General features: G+C 39.1%; 1 protein-coding gene across 1 annotated transcript; it reads left to right on the top strand.

Annotated features, from left to right (window-relative positions):
• Positions 1-1,165: 1,165 nt before the first annotated feature.
• On the top strand, positions 1,166-18,934 carry FBXO30 (F-box protein 30). The gene is made up of 3 exons (XM_055310976.1): positions 1,166-1,303; positions 10,032-12,084; positions 16,817-18,934. The coding sequence occupies exons 2-3, from the start codon at positions 10,048-10,050 to the stop codon at positions 17,018-17,020; spliced, it is 2,241 nt and encodes a 746-aa protein (XP_055166951.1). The 5' UTR covers positions 1,166-1,303; positions 10,032-10,047; the 3' UTR covers positions 17,021-18,934.
• The last annotated feature ends 1,687 nt before the right edge of the window (positions 18,935-20,621 follow it).

Genomic DNA, 20,621 nt, shown 5'->3' with positions numbered 1-20,621 from the left:
TTGAAAATCTAAATATCCGAGAGTCACTTCTCTGCAGGATGGCAAATTGTGTGTGATCTTTTCCAAGCCATACCGGTCGGGGGGTGGGGGGGTAAATAGTAGCCATAGAAAAGATTACAGAACAGTGTTTTCCTGTCTCTGCTTCCACCTGCAAGGCCAGGATTAGTAATTTTCTCTCTATCAAAAATAGGTCTCTTGCTGGTACTGGGCAGGAGCCCAGGGGATGGACACTGGTCTATGGGGAGGGGATGAGAGATGTCCCCTCCCCCCACGGTTCTGAATCTGATTCTTGGCCTTAGACCAAGGCTTGCTGGTAGTAGCGGCCCGGCAGTGAGCCCCAATATGGACCCCAATCCTTTGGCATGGCCATGTGATACTTCTTTAATCCTCAGTCGTTTGTAAAGTCTTCTGCAAAAGTGGCATCAAGGCACCTTTCCATGCAGACCGCCTTGTTGCAGAAAGCCGCAGGCCCTTACGGAACTAGACCTTGCTGGGCTATCCTGCCTGGGTCCCGGTAAGGCTCCGCGACGCCTCAGTCCTGGTCTGAGCTCAGTCCCGGGATAGGTAGAACCTGCAAGGGACCCTGAGCTGCAGGACTCAGGTGCATTGGGTTAGCAGGCAGGAAGGCCGGTGGCAGCGACCTGCAAAGAAAGCTGCCCCGCTTCCTCCTCAATATGACCTAATGGGAAGAGCACCGCACGGAGAATTAAGGGATCTGGCTGCCTGTCCTGCAATTTAGGGCGCTAAACACGCCAGTCCACATGGGCCTGGTTCCTCAATTCCCGAACTCCGGGTCTACGATTCCTTCTAGGAATACGAGCTCCCAAAGTCCAACAGGACTTGGTAGCAGTGTTGGCGCGGAAAGCACCCAGCGCCCGCCAGACGCGCGAAGCCCCAGACTCTCGAGACCCCACCCTGCAGCTTCCGGGCGAGCATCCGTGGGCGGCGTGCGCGTCCCCGCGGGGCTCGACGTGCGCGTCCCCGCGGGGTTCAGCGTGCGCGTCTCCGCGGGGTTCAGCGTGCGCGTCTCCGCGGGGTTGCAGCCGCCGCCGTGGCCGGGCCGGGCCCGTCTGGGGGGCGGGGCCGGGCGGGGCGGGGCCGAGCGGGGCGGGGCCGCCTGAGGGGGGCGGCCGCCGGGGGAGGTGGCAGAGGCCCCGGCCGGGAGGAGAAAAGGCGGCGGCCCGGCGGGGCTGAGAGGCCCGGCGGCGGAGGCGGACCGCGCGGGGCTGCGGGGCGCGGAGCGGCCGGGACCGCGCGGAGCAGCCGAGCACGGCGGCCTCCGCAGGCAGGGCCGCGCGGGGCGGTGAGTGTCGGGAGGCCGGCGGGGGAGGCCGGAGGCGGCGGCCGGGCCGTGCGAGGCCCGCGGCCGTGGGTCGGTCCCGAGGGCCGGGCCTGCGCCGAGCGAACAGAGCCGCCCGCGCCGGCGCTGCGGGTCCCGGGCCGCCGTCCGCGGCTGGGCGTCCGCGCCCGCGGTCCCGCCCGGCCCGCCGAGGAGGGACGGCAAATGGCGCCCCGGGGCCGGGGACCGACCCCCGTGTCACCTGGCCTGTCTGGGGGCGGGGGGCGGGGGGCGGGGCTCGGGACGCCCTCGGGACCTCGGGAACCCGGCGTCGGGCCCCTCTGCCTTCGAAGCTGGGGTGTGTGACGGGGGACGGTCGGTGCGAGGAAGACGGGGCCGCGCCCTCCGCTGTCCTCCGGGATGAGTGAAGTTGGTAACTTTGCCATCATGGTAGCGAGCGGCTCCCGTCTTAGCCTCAGCCCCTGTTAAAGGGAAACTTCCTGATTTCTAGGTCCGGGGGCTGTGGCCCCTTGTAAGTCATTTGCGGGCCCTTGCTCGCAGGGGGCCGTGGGGTGCGCGTTGGGTTCCGAGTCCGGTCGTCGGGGTCGGTTGTCGGCCGGAGGCCCCGCGTGTTGTCGACCGCGCCGCTTCCCGCACTGCGTTCGCCTCTTGTTTTTCTTTGCGAGCCGTGTCGTAAGTCCCAGATAAAGGGTGGTTGTTGGGAAGGAATTGACCTCTTATTCCATAGCCGCTTTGTTGACCCTGATCCAAGATGACGCTATTTACGGGCATTCTGATACCAGTGCAGATAGATGAAAGCTTAGCACTTTGAATAAATACGAACTTCCCGAACTCTTCGGGCTGTTTGTGCGTGTGCGTGTGCTGCTTTGCAATACTGCCTTGTGTGTCCTTTAGAGACCTAAGAAGTTATAGGAACAGACTGTGCATTTGCCCGTATTTATTAAGGTTTTAGAAAGCACTCCAGTTTTCCAACGCAGCAAAGGGAAAAGAATAGCATAAAATGCATGTTTAGGATTTCTCTTTTCTTTTGTCTTTTTTTTTTTTTTTTTTTTTTACTTGACAGAGAGAGCACAAACCCGGAGCGGCAGGCAGAGGACGGGGACGAGCAGGTCCCGGCGCCGCCGCCGCAGGGAGCCCCGTGTGGGATCCCGGGATCTTGAGCTGGGCCAAAGGCAGACGCTTAACCGAGCGGGCCACCTAGGTGCTCTCACTTCCTTTTTTTTTTTTTTTTCTTTTTTTAAAGAAAATACTTTTTTTATTTATATTAAGAATTTTTCTAAGGGTTCATTTTTTTCAGTTGTACACAGTTTCCGCTGAATCACTGTTCTTCATGCTTAGTCACAGTTTCTGACTCCAGAAGCTTAATCGGGGATAACATGGTGTTTTGGTAACTTGTAAGTTGCCGATTCGTTTTTATCTAGTACTTTCATGCAGTGGCATAAGGTTTCTGTGTGTGTGTATGATTCTGGAAATATTCGGTGGAGTTTTGTAAATGTTCTCAGAGAACTGAAGTTTCTGATACAGGCAAACTTTTATGCACTCTGGGTGTGCTGGGTATTTTATTTCAATCCAGTATTTCTCCCATCTCTAGCGTTGGACACTTTTAAAAAAAATACAAAGTGTCATAATAAAATACCTATTAAAGGACAATAACACTTTGAAATAACACATATAGTTAGGCAGGTACTTTGAGGTCACCACGTGGGTGTGGTTAATGTGTGTTTACTATTGGATACACTGTATTACTGAAATGTGGCTTTTAATGGGATAAGTCCTATGCTACTTTGTATGATTTTGGATACATCTTCCCCCCCCCCCCTTTTTCTTGGATACTCTTTTAACTGAGTTCCTAGGATTGTTTCATTCAAAGGACGTATTTGGCTTCTTTGACAGTCTTCAATCATAGACTATGTAAAATACTTAATTTCAAATTCAGGTTGATGAAATATGTGAGATTGGCATTGGGCTCATGGTTTTTACATTGTAGGTAGCTAGATAGTTAAATACAGATAAGCATACCTCAATTAAAATCCAGTCTCTGAAAATCCTTTACAAAAAAGGTACATCTTTTCATTGGAAAATGTTAACTAACATAGGTTATTTTCTCATGCAATTGCTTTTTATAAGGTTTACAAGTAGAAATGACCTGATATAAAAAATAGTTTTATAGAAAGCTTTGCCTACATAAACATGGCTGTTGTGTAAAGTGAGTACATCCCTTTTCTGAGTATTAGACTGTATCCTGTTGGATATACACATAACCAATCTCTGTAGAGTTCTAAATTGTTTTCACAGTAGAGTAATTGCCTCAAGGTCACAAAGCTGAGATCCCTTGGAAACCCCTTCCCCTGTGCCATGCTGCCCATTTTACTAAGCTGAGTACCACCATTTAGGTGTATTATTTTTATCTGAGGATCGACGCAAACAGGTTCTAGTCCAAAGCGTTAAATATTAATATTATTTTAAGTTCTGATGTAAGTCTGTAATAATTTCATTTGCTTATTTAGTGGAGAACATTGCAAGTAGTTAGAACTATCACTTTGGAATTAGCTACTCATGACCATATTTAGACACAGAAGGTATATGTTTTGATTATATCATAACTGGAAGGGTGAAACATTTGACAATTTTCCATATAATTAGGTCGTCATTCTATAAATAAAAAGAGCTAAAATTTGATAAAAGGAATGAATACAGTGTAACCCACTTAGCCATTTTGGACTCATCAGGAGTGCAAGTGCTTTGAGTTTGGAGTTTAAGGTAGTGGATTTTTAATCCTGCCTAGTCACCGCACACACACACCCCCCACACACACACCCCTTTTAAACCAGTGAAATAAGATGTCCAGCTGAGGTTATAGATTTGCTGTGGTCTTTAAAACTGCATTTGGTCAGCAAATCACCCAGCAGGTGTTTGTATTTAATATTAATTGTACAACTAATTGTATTACTCTAGTACTATACAAGAAGGATGAGACTTACGCAGAGGAGCTTATAACTGATTGCTAAATGTAAAATTTCAGTCACAGACTTGTGTTAACTAATTGAACAGGTCTGTCTAGTTCTATTTCAGCCTCACATTGAAGCAACATAGAATAGAATTGTTTCATCTAGTACCATATTAACTGCAATATTAAACAGTTGGCTGATGCCACTTCCTTTTTTGAGCCGCTTTTCTTAGCCCTGTACCTACTCAGGCACGTGCGTATGTGTGGACACCTCAACCTCTGCTTTTCGTGTCGAAACTGATGCCTCTATATCCAAGTAACCAGTAACCAGAGCACACAGTTGATTAGGGAGTTAAAATAGTGGGAAAATATACTAGTAAATGTTTACTTCTGTGCCTTTTATGACTATTTTTTAAGATTTTAAAATAATGGAAGGTTGAAATGAACTTTCTTTGATTTCCTTGTCCCTTTGACTTGCTTTTTTTTTTTAATTTTTATTTATTTATGATAGTCATAGAGAGAGAGAGAGAGAGGCAGAGACACAGGCAGAGGGAGAAGCAGGCTCCATGCACCGGGAGCCCGACGTGGGATTCGATCCCGGGTCTCCAGGATCGCGCCCTGGGCCAAAGGCAGGCGCCAAACCGCTGCGCCACCCAGGGATCCCGGACTTGCTTTTTTTAATAGACGGTTTATCTTACTCTATATATAATGCTTGGAATGTATGACTTAGGAACTCAGTAAATGTTTGAGCGCTATAGACTTTTTATAGCTGGTACAATAAGGTAATTTTGACTTAATTTGATTGCGTAATACTAGGTTTGTAAAATTGTATTTTTTGATGAAGTATATGTAGTTTTCCATGAAATCAAGAATCTCGTTTTGGAATCCATTTGCCTGTTTATTATAGTATAAATCTTTCATTTATTCATTTTTCTAAAATAAGTGAAGCTCCAATTAGGCACAGTCTGGAATATAGGAAACATAGGAATGGATGAGAGTGAGATGGTTCTGCCACCTTCATGGAGCTTATAGTTTTCCTGTGGAGGTAGATATTAAAGGATAATGACTAGTTGTGACTAGTATAACCAAGGAAAAATACAATGTGTAATGAGCACACAGCATCATATGAGATCCATACCTTTGTCTTTGGTATTTGGAAAGTAACATATGGGCCGAGATTAAAGATTTGAGGCAGCAGTTATGGGGTGGGAGGGCGCCGCCCATCTTTGCATGTGTCTTGCTGACAGAGGTACACATAGCAGCAGCAAGCTGTGTTGAGTGCTTTGAGTGACTTGACTTAGCATATTTTAAAAACACACTAACTTGCAATGCTTTATTTATCTCCTTAATTATTTTAACGAATCTGGAAAAATAAAGAAATGGTTTTCTGAAGGCAATTATTTTTATGTATAGAAATAGCTTTAAATAACAAGGCCTCCTTTCACTGTATGGGACAATGCCATGTCTTAAAACTATTTTTATGGATTGCTTGTCAGTCACAGAGTATGAATTGGCCAAGAATTTCTGTTTGAAAAAATTGAAACTATTGTAAAACATTTAATCATTTACAAATATTTTCTTTCTTTTTTTTACTTTTTTTTTTTACAAATATTTTCTAATCTAATGAGACTTCTTCCAGTTGTTCAAATTTAAGTGTAAATTATAGAGATGTTACTTGGAATGTTAAGATTCGTTTTCAAGAGAGTTTAATAAAACTTAATATTGAGTTTTAAATTAAGGTTATGTTGAACTTGAAGCCTCATTTTTAGCAACATGTTTTCTGATGGGCCTGCTGTGTCACTGTTCAACTGATATATCAGGGACGGATGTTTTAAACTCGTTTCACAGAATTCATGAGCAATTGCAAGATACTTTATGGAGGCATATTTAATCTGGTAATGATCTTGATTAGAAAAAGGATGGATCAAAAAAGAAAAAGAAAGAAAAAGGATGGATCTGAAAGTTTTAATTTCTGAAGCGGAGGGTTTTATTCCCAGAATACTCTGGTTATTTTCTAGTCCATTTTCTTAACTTATTTCTTAATATATTTACTTGTAAAATGAATTACACTTGATTCTTTGTATAGCTAGCTGTTTTGAAAATGGCGAAATTTATATTTTTCTGCAAATTTTACTTTCAAATGCAAGTTATTTTAAAAATAGTCTTTAAAACTGATATTCAAAGCAAAGCTATGTGCTATTGTAATCACAGAGAGCCAAAAAGACTTTCTTGACCACAGGGGTGATTAAGTGTTGGAATAAACTACAAGCAAAATTGTGTAACCTCCATTCCTCAAATAACGTCTTAAAATTGGATCACCAGTTACTGAAGTGCTGCCTGTTTTCTTAAACTTTTATGAGTAAACGTATCTGTTGTTGTCCATGTGCATTGATCCAGATCCAGATTGAAATCCTAGTTCTGCCACTTACTAGGGGATGACCTTGGACAAGTCCCTTCAGCCTCTCTGAACCTCAGTTTGCTCTTGATTGTTATGAGGATTAAGGAACATTAAGTGAGAAAATTGGAGACAGGAGAAAACTGGTACAAATTAGTGTTCTTTTTTCCTTCTAAGTCTGCTTCAGTAAAGAGATATTGTGCACTCATTGCTGTGGATATTTTTATTTTTTAAAAACAGTTTTCTTTCTTTAAAAAATATTTCACTTATTTATTCATGAGAGACACACAGAGAGAGAAGCAGGCTCCATTCACGGAGCCCGACTGGCACTCATCACAGGTCTCCAGGATCAGGCCCTGGGCTGAAGGCGGCGCTAAACTGCTGAGCCACTCGGGCTGCCCTTAAAACAATTTTCTTATTCTGAAGGGAGTAGTGTGGAATTAACTATTTACTTTGAAGCTTGAGAGCCCTCTATGTCTTCCTTTCAAACTTGTTGCTGTTTTACATTGAACTTAGTTGTCTATAGCAGTTGCTATTTTAAACACTTTTGAATTAAGTGATATTTCCGAGATGTGTTCGGCCTAGTGTGGTCATATCATGTGCACATAACATTAAGTGTTCCTACAAGTTGCGAGAGCAGTGGTCACTTCTGTGGAACTGCTTGTATTTTTAGGTTCTTTTTTAGTAACAGGCTTATAACCCTCAGCATGTGAGATGAACTCCATCTAGTTGTTGCAAAATAAGAACACTACAGCTGCTTTCATAATCTAATCACTTGGTAAAATTTGCCTTAATTCTTACTAATGTTTCTTTTTTAACATCTGTTTAATTTACAAATGTTTGTCGTCATTAGGCTGTCATTTCTTCTACTGTGATCTTTAGCATGTCTGTGTTTAACTTATGGGTTCTGTCTTAACCTATAAACATTCAGAAGTATTTGATTCACCCCTATTATCAGTAAGTGCCATAATATCAACTCAGAACTTCTCTACTTAATCAGTAGAGCTCTAACAATATGAGGTAGACTTTTGTTATTTTGTTTTTGTTTGAGGAAAATCAACCCTGGACTGGACAAAAATAAATAGCAATTTCAGGAGTAATTATTTTACATTAGCTAACTGGAACCCAGATAGCACTTGTAGAAAAATATGTCAGAGAATTAGGAATCTTGTATGCATTGAAGTGATGAAAACAGGCTAATAATTGACTTATTTGCCCAGCAAATTGTTGTCTATTACAGTGTAATTTAATTTGGGGAATATTGAGATGAGTTGCCTGTCTCATTTGGCTGTAGAGATCTGAAGTTTGGGAGAGGGATCTGGGCAAGGGTTATAGAGAAGTTTTCAGCATATGGGTGGTAATTGAAGCTTTTGAGAAATTGAGAGCACCCAGGGAGGATGTATAGAATGAACATATATTGTATAGAAATTGAGAGCACCCAGGGAGGATGTATAGAATGAACATTTCTTTTGTTGAAAATGACATGATTCCTGAAGAGGAACATTTTAGAAGAAGAGATTAAGGAATAACCAAAAAGGTAGGGAGAAAACCAGGGAAATAAAACATCCTAAGGAAAGACAAATTGTTCAAAAAAGAGGGAATAGTCATAATGAAGTCTGTAAAAAAAAAAAAAAAAAAAAAAATGCCCTTTGGTTTTAGCCCGGAGGATCTCAGAGAAGTTTTAATGACTGGCAGTCAAAAGAAAGCCAGATTAGAGGACTGTAGAGCTTATGGGAGGTATGAAGGGTTTTTGTTGTTGTTTTAATTGGTTTTTCATTTTATTCTGGAAGCTTGAAAAGGAAAAACAATAGTAGAGGGAGATACGGTTTTATTATTTAGGTTTTAAAAAATGAAATAGTTTTTTTTAAGTTTTTACTGCTCGTAGGAACAAGCCAATAAAGAAGTTGAAGATTATAGACAAAAACACATTGAATAGGATTAGTACTTCTATTTAAATCAGTATATTGTACTGATATACTGCACAGTGATTTCCTGTTACCTAAAGTCTGAACTCCTTAGAGCAACATATAGCACAGTCTTCATGATTTGCTTTATTTCTATCATCCTGCCCTATCTCACAGCTACCTAGCATTACACCTTGTGATCCAGCAATGCTAGGAAATTTGTGGTTTCCTGATCATGTTTTGCTACTTGTTTTTCTCCATTTACATATGCTGTTGCTTCAGCATTGAATACTTCCCTTCCTTGCCAATGCTCTCCTTCCATGCTTAAGATTTCCCATCTTTGAAGATTACTGTGAATTCTTCTCAAGCCCCTACACTTAGTGATAATTATCTTCTCTGTGTTAATCCGATTTTACTTTTGTCAGATTGATCACATAATAACATGACATGACTTTTACTGTTGTATCTCTGACCTCCTGCTCTAGCTCCTTGAGAGGAGGTACCATGTCTGACTAATCATTATATTGCCAAACCAAACACAGTGCATAGTAGTTAAACAATAAATAGGTGTTGAATGAATGAATGGAAACTGTGGCCCTCAGAAGTAAGTGATTTGCGCATAGCCAGGAACTGGAGCTGGAACTTGTATTTTGTAAATTCCCTGTTTGTTTCAATTAAGGCTTATTGTGGTGATTTGGTGTAGAATGTATTAAGGCATATGTAGGAGTGATCAATAGATGAAATCTTAAATGAATTCCTGTATTTAGGGGAATAAAAAGAAAACCTCTAGTAGTATTAGTTAAATATATTCATGAAATTCAGATCATTCTCTCTTAAGAATATGATGAGGTCAGTGTACTATGGAGTGCTCCAGAATCAGTTTATTTGAAACTGAAAAAGTGAAAGCTGAAGCATTCTTTGAAATCTAAAAGTCAGGGCAGCCTGGGTGGCTCAGCGGTTTAGTGCCGCCTTCAGCCCAGGGCGTGATCCTGGAGACCCGGGATCGAGTCCCACGTCAGGCTCCCTGCATGGAGCCTGCTTCTCCCTCTGCCTGTGTCTCTGCCTCTCTCTCTGTGTATCTTTCATTAATAAATAAAAAGCTTAAAAAAAAAAAGAATAGCTTCCCCCTTTAAAAAAATGAAATCTAAAAGTCAAATATGCATAAATTTGTTTTTGGCATCAATTTATATACTACACAGTATACTAGAATTGTAATAAGCATTATATTTTGAAACATTTGGCCTCTTAGGCATGTTGTTATATGGTATATAGAAATGAACTTTTGCATTGTTACTTGATATGAAGTACACAAGTTGTTTCAAGATAAATTGATTATATGTAAAATAAACTTGTTCAGTATGCTTATTTTATATATTTCATCATAAGATAAGTCACTATACCTTTATGACTTGATTTATGTTATTCAGCAGTTTTTAAAAATTAACCACTTCTTGCCTAATTTCTTTTTTCCATCTCAACAACTAGAGTTGGACTGGCCATTATGGAGGAGGAGCTGCAGCATTCACACTGTGTGAATTGTGTCAGTAGACGGTGTATGACCAGACCAGAACCTGGGATTTCCTGCGACTTGATTGGTTGTCCATTGGTGTGTGGAGCAGTTTTCCATTCTTGTAAAGCTGATGAGCATCGACTTTTATGTCCATATGAACGAGTGCCTTGCTTAAATAGTGACTTTGGATGTCCATTTACAATGGCTCGAAATAAAGTTGCTGAACATCTAGAGATGTGTCCTGCAAGTGTGGTGTGCTGTACTATGGAGTGGAACCGATGGCCAGTTAGTTATGCAGATCGGAAATCATATGAAAATCTAAGCAGAGATGTTGATGAAGTGGCACAATTAGATATGGCCTTGGCCCTTCAAGACCAAAGGATGCTTTTAGAGTCTCTCAAAGTAGCCACCATGATGTCAAAAGCGACTGATAAAGTATCAGAACCTAGAGAACAAATCTCAGTTAAATCAAGTGTCCCAGAAATACCACATGCTAATGGTTTGGTGTCTGTTGATGAAGAATCTTACGGTGCACTTTATCAAGCTACTGTAGAAACAACCAGAAGTTTGGCAGCTGCTTTAGATATCCTGAATACTGCCACAAGAGACATTGGCATGTTAAGTACAAGTCTTTGCGCTTCCCCAAGTGAAATGAATGAAGAGCAAAATGCCAGGGGAGGCTTGCAAAATAAACACTTGAAAGACCAGGACCATCTTTATGAGGATGAGATAGGAGCAGTAGGTGGAATTGACCATAACAACGCAAGTCTGGATGTCCAGTGTGAACAAAATGGTTCCAGTGATTTATTGTGTGACTCGAATACCAGTTCTTATGTCACTTCTGCTCTTTGTAATGGCTTTTCTTTGGAAAATCTATGTACACAGGCCATGGACCAAAATCAGAAATTACATGGTGATTCAAAACAAAGTACCTTAACGAATGGAGAATGTATAGCATCAGATGGCACCTCACCACCTTCCAGTTCACTTTCAGTAGCAGCACAACTTAGGGAAGCACTACCATCTAGTGCTCTGCCTAATGGCACAGTTCAGCATATCCTCATGCCAGATGATGGGGATGAAGGAGCTTTGTGTTGGAGAAAAGTAGATTTAGGAGACTTGAGGAATGTTGATGTCTTATCTTTAGGTCATCCTCCATTCAAATTTCTTTCTAACTCCTGTTGGTCTAAACCAAAAGAGGATAAAGCAGTAGATACATCAGATTTGGAGGTTGCAGAAGATCCAATGGGCCTCCAAGGAATAGATCTAATTACAGCAGCATTGCTCTTTTGTCTAGGAGATTCTCCAGGTGGGAGGGGTATATCTGATAGTCGCATGGTTGATGTTTATCACATTGACTTTGGGACTCAGACTTTTTCACTTCCATCTGCAATATTAGCTACAAATACAATGGTTGGAGAAATAGCTTCAGCTTCAGCTTGTGATCATGCCAACCCACAGCTTTCAAATCCAAGTCCTTTTCAGACACTTGGGCTGGATTTAGTATTGGAATGTGTTGCTAGGTACCAACCCAAGCAGCGTTCAATGTTTACATTTGTTTGTGGACAGTTATTTAGGAGAAAAGAATTTTCTTCCCATTTTAAGAATGTGCATGGTGACATTCATGCTGGACTCAATGGCTGGATGGAACAGAGGTGTCCTTTAGCATATTATGGTTGTACCTATTCTCAGCGTAGATTTTGTCCATCAACACAAGGAGCAAAGATTATCCATGACCGCCATTTGAGGTCATTTGGAGTTCAACCATGTGTATCTACAGTATTAGTAGAGCCTGCTAGAAACTGTGTATTGGGATTACATAGTGATCATCTAAGTAGTCTTCCATTTGAGGTCCTACAACATATTGCAGGCTTTCTTGATGGCTTCAGTTTATGCCAGCTCTCCTGTGTATCCAGGTTAATGAGGGATGTATGTGGCAGCCTGCTTCAGTCTCGTGGAATGGTCATACTGCAGTGGGGGAAAAGGAAGTATCCAGAAGGAAATTCGTCATGGCAAATAAAAGAAAAGGTTAGTTGAATCTTAACTATATCATCCCCTTATTTGACATACAGTAGATACTTAATGTTGCAGAATTAATAAAGTTAAAATCTTGTTGAAAAATTGACCTCCCTTTAAAACTTATACTTTAATTCAACAGACTTTTTAAAAATAATAATTAATGAAAAACTAGACTTTTTGTCATAATCACATGTTTACTACAGCCATCCTAGTACTAGGTTCTAATTTAATATGACGAAGGCCACTTCTGTTACTTCGGTTGAGCAGTTCTATACTCTGTTCTGTAACAACTCCTTTTGAGTCTGTGTTAACTGCCTTCTAATTTGAGTTCCATCTGAAACATTTTCACTGTAGGACAATGGAAGAAGCAAGAAGAGGTTTTCTGCTGCTTATAATTGGCAGTTTCTTTCCATTCCTAGCAACTTCTTTCTCAGAACTTAGTATTTCAGGTAGAACTTAAAAAGAGGGAAATGAGAAGAGTTACAGCTGCTACTACTAGTAAGTGACCAATGGAGTATTTGGGGTCTAGAAAACATGATGGATGTGGAAAAGTGTTAGGTCGAAGTGAGGTAAGAGTAGGGTAGTTAGATTTGATATTGGTAGGGACTCTGGGTTTAGTAGAGTACAAGAGAGTGTTGCATATTGGAGGCTTGACCTGTAGATGTAGCAGATCTGGGAGCAAGTCCTGGGTCCACCATTTTTCTCTTGTGAAAATCCATTTTAGCCCACCTTTATTTTATTTTGTTTTATTTTTATTTATTATTATATTTTAAAGTAATCTCTACACCCAACATGGGGCTCAAATTCACAACACTGAGATCAAGAGTCAATATGCTTTACTGACTGAGCCAGAAAGGCACCCCTACTTTTGTCTACTTTCTGTTTGAGGCACTAATAGAAACTAGAAGTCATTATAAATATATTTTATTGCAGGAGTTTTTCATTTTAGAATATAAACATTTTGCATTTTATAAAGTAAGAAAAGTTTGGCAAATTTCACTTTGGTTGCAGAGTTCAAATTTCTGGCTTTGTTTTTACCACCCTTAGTTTTTCTCAGATTTTTTACTTATTGCTCCAGTTTTTCAGAATTCTACATCATCATCTGTGTTCTTCTGAGGCTTTGACCAACAATTTGAATATACTATTTATTTTATTATGTTTTTCCCCAAATGGGAATTTTGATGGCAGAAAGTTTTATACTTGCTGTGTATATGTGTGTATACACATACAGATAACTTGGTATCTTTCTACCATTTGAGATGGGGTACTTTGAGCATGATCTCTTTTTGTCCTTGCCCACTAATATTGACCTATGAGATGAAATATTTTCTAGGGATTCTATTCCTGCAAGAAAATCTTACCTACTCTTGGAGTTTAAATTATCATCATTTATACAGATTACTCATACATCCATATCCTGGCCACTTTCTCCTGAACTCCACAGTGTTATATACAAGCATCTTCACTTGATTATCTCACAGGTTCATCAAAAGCAGCATGTCCAACCTACTCCACATCTTTATTCCTCTTTAAAAAAAAAAAAAAGATTTATTTTATTTTAGAGAGTTTTGTGCACATTGGGGAGGAGCAGAAGGAGAGAGAGAATGTCAAGTAGACTCCCTACTGAGCACAGAACCCACTGTGGGGCTCAATCTCACCACCCTGAGACCATGAACTGAACTGAAACCAAGAGTCAGATGTTCAACCCACTGAGCCATCCAGGTGCCCCTCTGTCCCTCTTAATCTCAGCGAGTGGCATTATTATTTATCAGATTGCCTAAACTAGGAATTTGGGAGTAAGAGTTGACTTCTTTTATTCCCCTTTATTTCCATATCTAGGTAATCATAAAACCCTCCTGAGGCTTCCTTCTTCATACCCCTCAGGTTTGCTTTACTGTTCCCACTGCCTAGTTCTATCCTCTTCAACTCTCCACAATAGCCTGACTGGGTTTCTTTCTTTTTTTTTTTTTAATTTATTTTTTATTGGTGTTCAATTTGCCAACATACAGAATAACACCCAATGCTCATCCCATCAAGTGTCCCCCTCAGTGCTTGTCACCCAGTCACCCCCACCCCCCACCCACCTCCCTTTCTACTACCCCTTGTTTGTTTCCCAGAGTTAGGAGTCTCTCATGTTCTGTCTCCTGACTGGGTTTCTATTCCTAACTGGGTCACTTCCCAACATACTCTCTTTATAAGGACTAGAGTGATAAATATTTTCATAAATACAGTTCTTACACTATAGTTTTTAATAGTTTTTAAGTTTTTATACTTTTTATGTTTGTTCATTGCTCTGGGACAGAGAAAGACTCCTTAATGAACCATTTAAGACTTAATAATCTTGTTCTTACTTACTTCTTCAGTTTCTTCTTGTCATTTCATATTCCAGCTATGTTGATTTACTTACAGTTTCCTGATGTTTTCTTTCTTCACTTCTTGCCTTAGGGCCTTCAGATGTGCTCCCTAACACAATACCTACATCTGAACACTTGCAATATCCTAGACTTCTGTTAACCTATTTACTCTGTCTCTATTTTATGGATGAAGAAATTGAAGTTTAGAGAGCTGAAGTAATTTGTCCAACCAATTGATGGATTCACATCTAGGAAACCTGTCTCTGGAGTTTGTGGTGTTCATCATCTGCTCATTTTACAGATCTTACTTCTTTAGGAAAGCCTTCTGGAACCTTACCCTGAAGCTTTCAGGGAGGTGTACTGCTCTGTACTCCAATATATTTCTTCTACTCCGCATACCCCTACTAGAGCACTCTGTATGCTGTTTTCATAATTCACTGATGAATTGTTGGTTTCATTGGACTGTAAGGTCCTTGAGAAGTGAGACTCTGGGAACCAAATATCTACTGCCTAGAACCTCACTGCCATGTAGTGGGCACTAAGTAAGTACTTGAGGAATACTTCTGGATGAAAGCCCATTATTAAGAAACCATGTCATCAGAAGATGGGAATCATCCATTTTTTTCTTAGTGTTTCACCAGATTCTTGTGGAAGTGGGGAGGCTGTCTGCCGTGATTGAATCTTTCATGAATTTGTTCTGCTGAGGCTTAACAAAACTCCTAATTCTTCCTATAGTTTCTTAGGTATGGGGAATTGTAAGGGAGGCTAGTGATATCTGTAATGTCTATTGGTAGCTACTCTCTAGGCGTTCATGGACTCCTGGGAAAGAACCCTACAGTAGGCATAATCAATATAATAACCCTAAGGAATACTGGGAGTAAGTACCTTTTATGCTGAACAGTGGTGATTTCTGTTGCCAGCTGAAAAATAAGTGTTCCCAAAGAAGTTGAAGGTATCTGGCCACCTTGGAAGGCATTACCTTCCTTTCATGAGACGGTCTAATGAGTGCTGAAGGCTTTCTTCAAATCCGTGGCTGCTTTCTTAGAGTATCTGCTGTTTACTGGACATTCAGTGTGCACTAACATTTGCCTGGTGATGAGCTTAGCTAGGATGCCTAGGCCTCATCTGTCCCATTCATGCTTGTACCTGGGTCTGTCCTCCATTTGTGCTTATTACCTGTGTTTGGGTATCTTTATATTTAGAATTGTAAAGATGAGAAGAGGCCACAACTGTCATTGCTGGACTAATAAGATGACATTGTTTCATCGCTTAGAGTTGCTGAGCTGGCTAAAGGGGAAGTAGCTCATATTTTTACCAACAGACACATGAATAGGGATGGCAGCTGAATTTTTGTCTAGAAATGGCATTTTACAATGATTTGGAATAAAGTAAGATTCATTTTACAAAAGCGTTTTATATAAATTTTCAGAAACGTGTTGAATAAATTGAAATACCTGTACTCATGAATATTACTAAGTACCTTTAGTGCTTATAAATAATGGAATGATAAGGCACTTTGGCAAAATATTAGTGTATTTTTTAAAGGTTTTATTTATTTATTGGAACATGCACGAGTGCATGAGCAGGTGAAGGGGCAGAGGAGAGGGAGAAGTAGACTTCATGCTGAGAAGGGAGCCCATTGTGGGGTTGATCCCAGGATCCTGGGATCATGACCTCAGCCAAAGGCAGACACTTAACTGAGCCACAAGGCACCCCATATTAGTGTATTTTTTAGTATACTTCATATAGTATAATAGGAATGGAAGAAAAACTTCAGAAAAAAAATAATACGTGTATCATCAATATCTCCAGACTCTGAGTAATTCTATATGGACAATTGGATAAGTTGAAAGAAGAGTGTGTAATATATTATTTTAGGAAGTACCTCTGAATTTACAAGGTTATGATTTTTTAAAAATTGCTTAGGGGCACCTGGGTGGCTTGGTGCATGGCTCACGTCATGAGATTGAGCCCTTTGTCTGGCTCAGCATGCTCAATGGGGAGTCAGCTTGAGATTCTCTCTGTCCCTCTCTCCACTTGGGTCCTCTCTCTCCTTTCTTCCCTCCTTTCTCTCTCAAAATCTCTTAAAAAATTACTTAATAAGTCAAGTTGGGTGTAGTATTTAATGTCGATTTTTGCTTTTTATTTATTTATTTTGGTTACTGCATTTATCGAAGTTAAAATATCATAGGAGTGATTTATTCTATAGTTATTTGATAAACAGATTTGTCTCCAAATGGATTTACTCCTTTTCAGTTTTGTAGCTAACTGCTTGGAACTTTATAGGATATTTCTCTAACAGTAGAAATGTTTGCAGGTGGAGTAAGAAGTGTATTTTGATTAATGTAAATTGACTTGTTTAAATCTGAAGTGGAATTTTCTTTTAGGTGTGGCGATTCAGCACTGCATTTTGTTCTGTTAATGAATGGAAATTTGCTGACATCCTAAGCATGGCTGACCACTTGAAGAAATGCAGTTACAATATTGTAGAGAAACGGGAAGAAGCCATCCCATTGCCATGTATGTGTGTGACACGAGAACTCACTAAAGAGGGCCGTTCACTCCGCTCAGTTTTAAAACCTGTACTTTAAAAACTGTAATTCTACTTGCACACACATGCAAGCACCTAGTATAATTTCTTTGTAATATGTGACACTTTATTAATGTATTAAAGATTACAACTAGATAAATTTATTGCCACTATGTATATAATGTTTTGAAGTGACATATATTTTTATAAAGTACTGTTTAGTTGGGAAAAAGTTGCCTTAATGTTTGAAATGTGTGAAATTTTTGGAACTTGCTGGACAGGGTGATTTAATTTTTAGCTGCATAATTTTCAGAATTAGTATTTTTAATGGTGTGCATATTTTGGTTTTTAAATTTTTTGTTTCTTAAACTAACAAGATCCTGACCAATTTGTCCCTCATGTTTTTTGTGGGTTATAACCCATGCATTCAGAAAGCAAAACTTTGATTCAAATTTTTGCAGCATAAGTTTTTCAGATAAAGACATTCAATTGTTTAAGGACTGCCATAAATCAAAAGATTTTTATTTTAGTGCTCCCCTTATACAATTGTTGATACATTGATGATCTTTAATATATATTTATGTAATATTTAAAATCATGATTAATGTTTGGTAATGCATTTATCATGTTTTAAAAATACCCACAAAAGTGTTTTCATCTTATGTATTTGCAGCTCTTATACAAAGAGTGACCACATGCAACTTCCTTTTTTTCTAAGACACCACATCCAAAGACTCTTAGCAATGTGTTTTATAAAATGAAAGCCAACAAAAAGCATGAACTTATTTAAATTTGAAACTCTTCATGGTATGATATTTTGCTAGGTTTTTGATATTGGAAAGAAGAAAATATACCTCATTTAAAGTTCAGATTGGACATATTGTATGAATAAATTTCAAATAATCAGAATGCAAAGGGCTTAACTTTATTTCCTAAGCATTTAGAATTTTTGCCTTTTTATGTTTATAAAAGTCACAACTGATACTATTTTAAGACGTTTAACAATGTGAAATTTGGGGTCTTTGTAAAGTGACAATCATGAAATGGAAAAATATGTCTCTGTTGACAGTTTCCTTAAACCATTTCCAGGTTTATTTCCCATATACTTCTCTACCAAAATGTAAGAATTGCATCTTTGTGTGAAGATTAAGGTATAACAGAAAAATATTCAGAGTCCTATTTTTGAAGTATTGTATTATAGTTTTCAAATTGATTTACACTATTATTAACCTAATGTGGTCAGTTAAAAAATGAATATATCAATATTTAGAAATAAATTTCAAAGATTGGGGAATACTTAAATAATTTGTTTCAATTAGCTTTCAGTATTTGGTAGTCTAAAATGGATGACAAGTTATCTTGTTATACAATATCAAACTTATATTGTGTCTTCTCTTGCTACATTAGTCCCTGAGAGTGCTCTATTGTTACTAGGGTAACAACACTATGGCAGTTAAACTGGGCAGATGTGTTCCTTGGGCATTAGAGAAGGACTCTGAACTGCTTAAGACTCCTTTTGGTTGGATCAAGCCCTTATTACAGTTGAAAATATAGCATTAAAGACTGATCAATTGCTTTGTCTCACCTATCATTTCAGTTAGAATATTTCTCAGTACTTAAACTTTGAACTGTGAGATTGAATTATATAAATTGTCTATTTCTGAAAAAGTCAGAAATAAGATAAAAAAACTCTAAGATAGAACTGCCTTTCCAAGTTTTGCTGAAGAATGTGTCTGGTTAGGATAGCACAAACATTAATGTTTTGTTTTATGGTTGTGCTTGTTTGGTTTTTAAGTTTAGATTCCTTGTTTCTACACTGGATCATGAGATATTTAACAGTTTTCCACCTTATATTTCTTTTACACATCTTTGGCTGTTTTCTTTTTTGTTTGTTATGCCACCATATGATTTTGTTAAAATGTTTTCTTTGTGCAACATTTGTTCAAATTCTAATAAAATTAATATTTTTCCTTTATGTGGCTCAGTAACTTAAAAGGAAAAACTTTTGTTTAAATAAAATTTTAATACTTGTTTGAAAGATTCCAAAAGCAGTGTTTCTAAGTAGATTTTCCGCATATTGTAGGAGTTGTTTGTTATCGTTGCTCACCCATGTTTTACTGGTGAGAATTTTTTTTTTTAATATGAAAAACTCAATTAACTTTCTGTGCCCTTTCAGTGTTCTCCTGAAAGTAGTCCCATCTAAGAGTATTGAAAGGCTGAAGAGTTTCTGCCGATACTGTTTTTCTAAAATTTGTCATGGGAACAAATCTATCTAGCCTTTTAAGTGTGAAAAGGTTTGTATGTCATTTAAATGTCATTGTCATTCTTTGCTCATTTCTTAGTTTTTTCTAATCAGCAAGATAAAGGGCAAGTATCAAGATGGAAGAAAATATCTGTATTCACTTTTATCTGCTGCCTCCTTTGCCAGAACTGCATGTCTTTCTCTTTCTCTCTTTAGAATGCACTCTTGCTCGCTCCTTCTCTCCCTCTTTTCATTAATTTAATAACTACAGTATCACCTGTTATCTACTTATCTCCCTTTCTCTGTCCTTCTCTTTCTCTCTGTCTATTGAGATTCACAGATTATTTACAGTAGAGGTTCCCAAAATGTCCCTGGACCGGTAGCATCAGCGTCACCTGGGAATTTGTTAGAAATGTGGATTCTTGGGTCTCACTGTAGACCTAACCAGAAGCTCTGGTGTAGAAACTAGTAAGTCTGCTTTAAGAAAGGCCTTCAGGGGATTCTGATTTCACAGTTAAGTATGAGAACTTAGAGAGGAGCCTGGGACTTGCCAGCTGTTCTCCTGAATGATGTGGTATTGGAGTGGGTATGTTTGTGTATATATACACGTATAATTGAAAATTAAGAGTAATGGCAATTTATTTGTTACCATTCGGTTAAGTTAAATGATGTTTGTTGTCTCCATCTTATAGCTATATGACAAAGTACATTGGGTACTATGGTGGTTGGACATTTTTTTAAAAACTGGTATTTACTAATATTTAAGATTTACTGTTATTACTAGTATTTCACTTGTGTTTCTTCTCTTCAAAGTAAATTGCAGTGCAACTTACAGTTTATTAGCATTAACCTTTAGCCATCATTTGTTCTCATTCTTGTTCAGTGGTTGCAGTCATGTGAACATACTAGATTTCTAGAATAAGAGTAGAAGTAGACAAATACTGGGTTAAATCCTACAAAAATATGAGAATCCTTTCAACCCTATCATTAGGAGATACTAACGATTGAGTTTCTGGTTTATTAGTAGTGTAGAATCTGTTTTACTCTTTAACCCTATGCTACATATCCCAGCAATGTACTTGCTATTAATTATCCCCTGACCATGGATATTGGGATCTTCGTAACTTTGAAGATAATATGGTTTTCAACAAAACTTCCTTATCCCTTGAACATATGGTAGCTTATGTTACTATATTGATAGCATATGGTTAACCTCTGGCAATCTGAATGTAGTTTTTGGCATTTAGAAGTAAAATAGATTTCTTTACATGTTGCATCCCAATCTAAAAAGACCTAGAATTTATTAATTTAAAAAATTTTCTAAGGGATAGTTATGCAAACATTAAAAAATGTGTTTCCTGCATGATATATCATATCAGAAGGTGATGGATTGGCACCTCCAGGGGTGAATGTTCAGAAT

Source organism: Nyctereutes procyonoides, unplaced genomic scaffold (assembly GCF_905146905.1).
Source record: "Nyctereutes procyonoides isolate TBG_1078 unplaced genomic scaffold, NYPRO_anot_genome, whole genome shotgun sequence".
NCBI lineage: Eukaryota > Metazoa > Chordata > Mammalia > Carnivora > Canidae > Nyctereutes > Nyctereutes procyonoides.
This window is presented reverse-complemented; position numbering and strand designations above follow the sequence as displayed.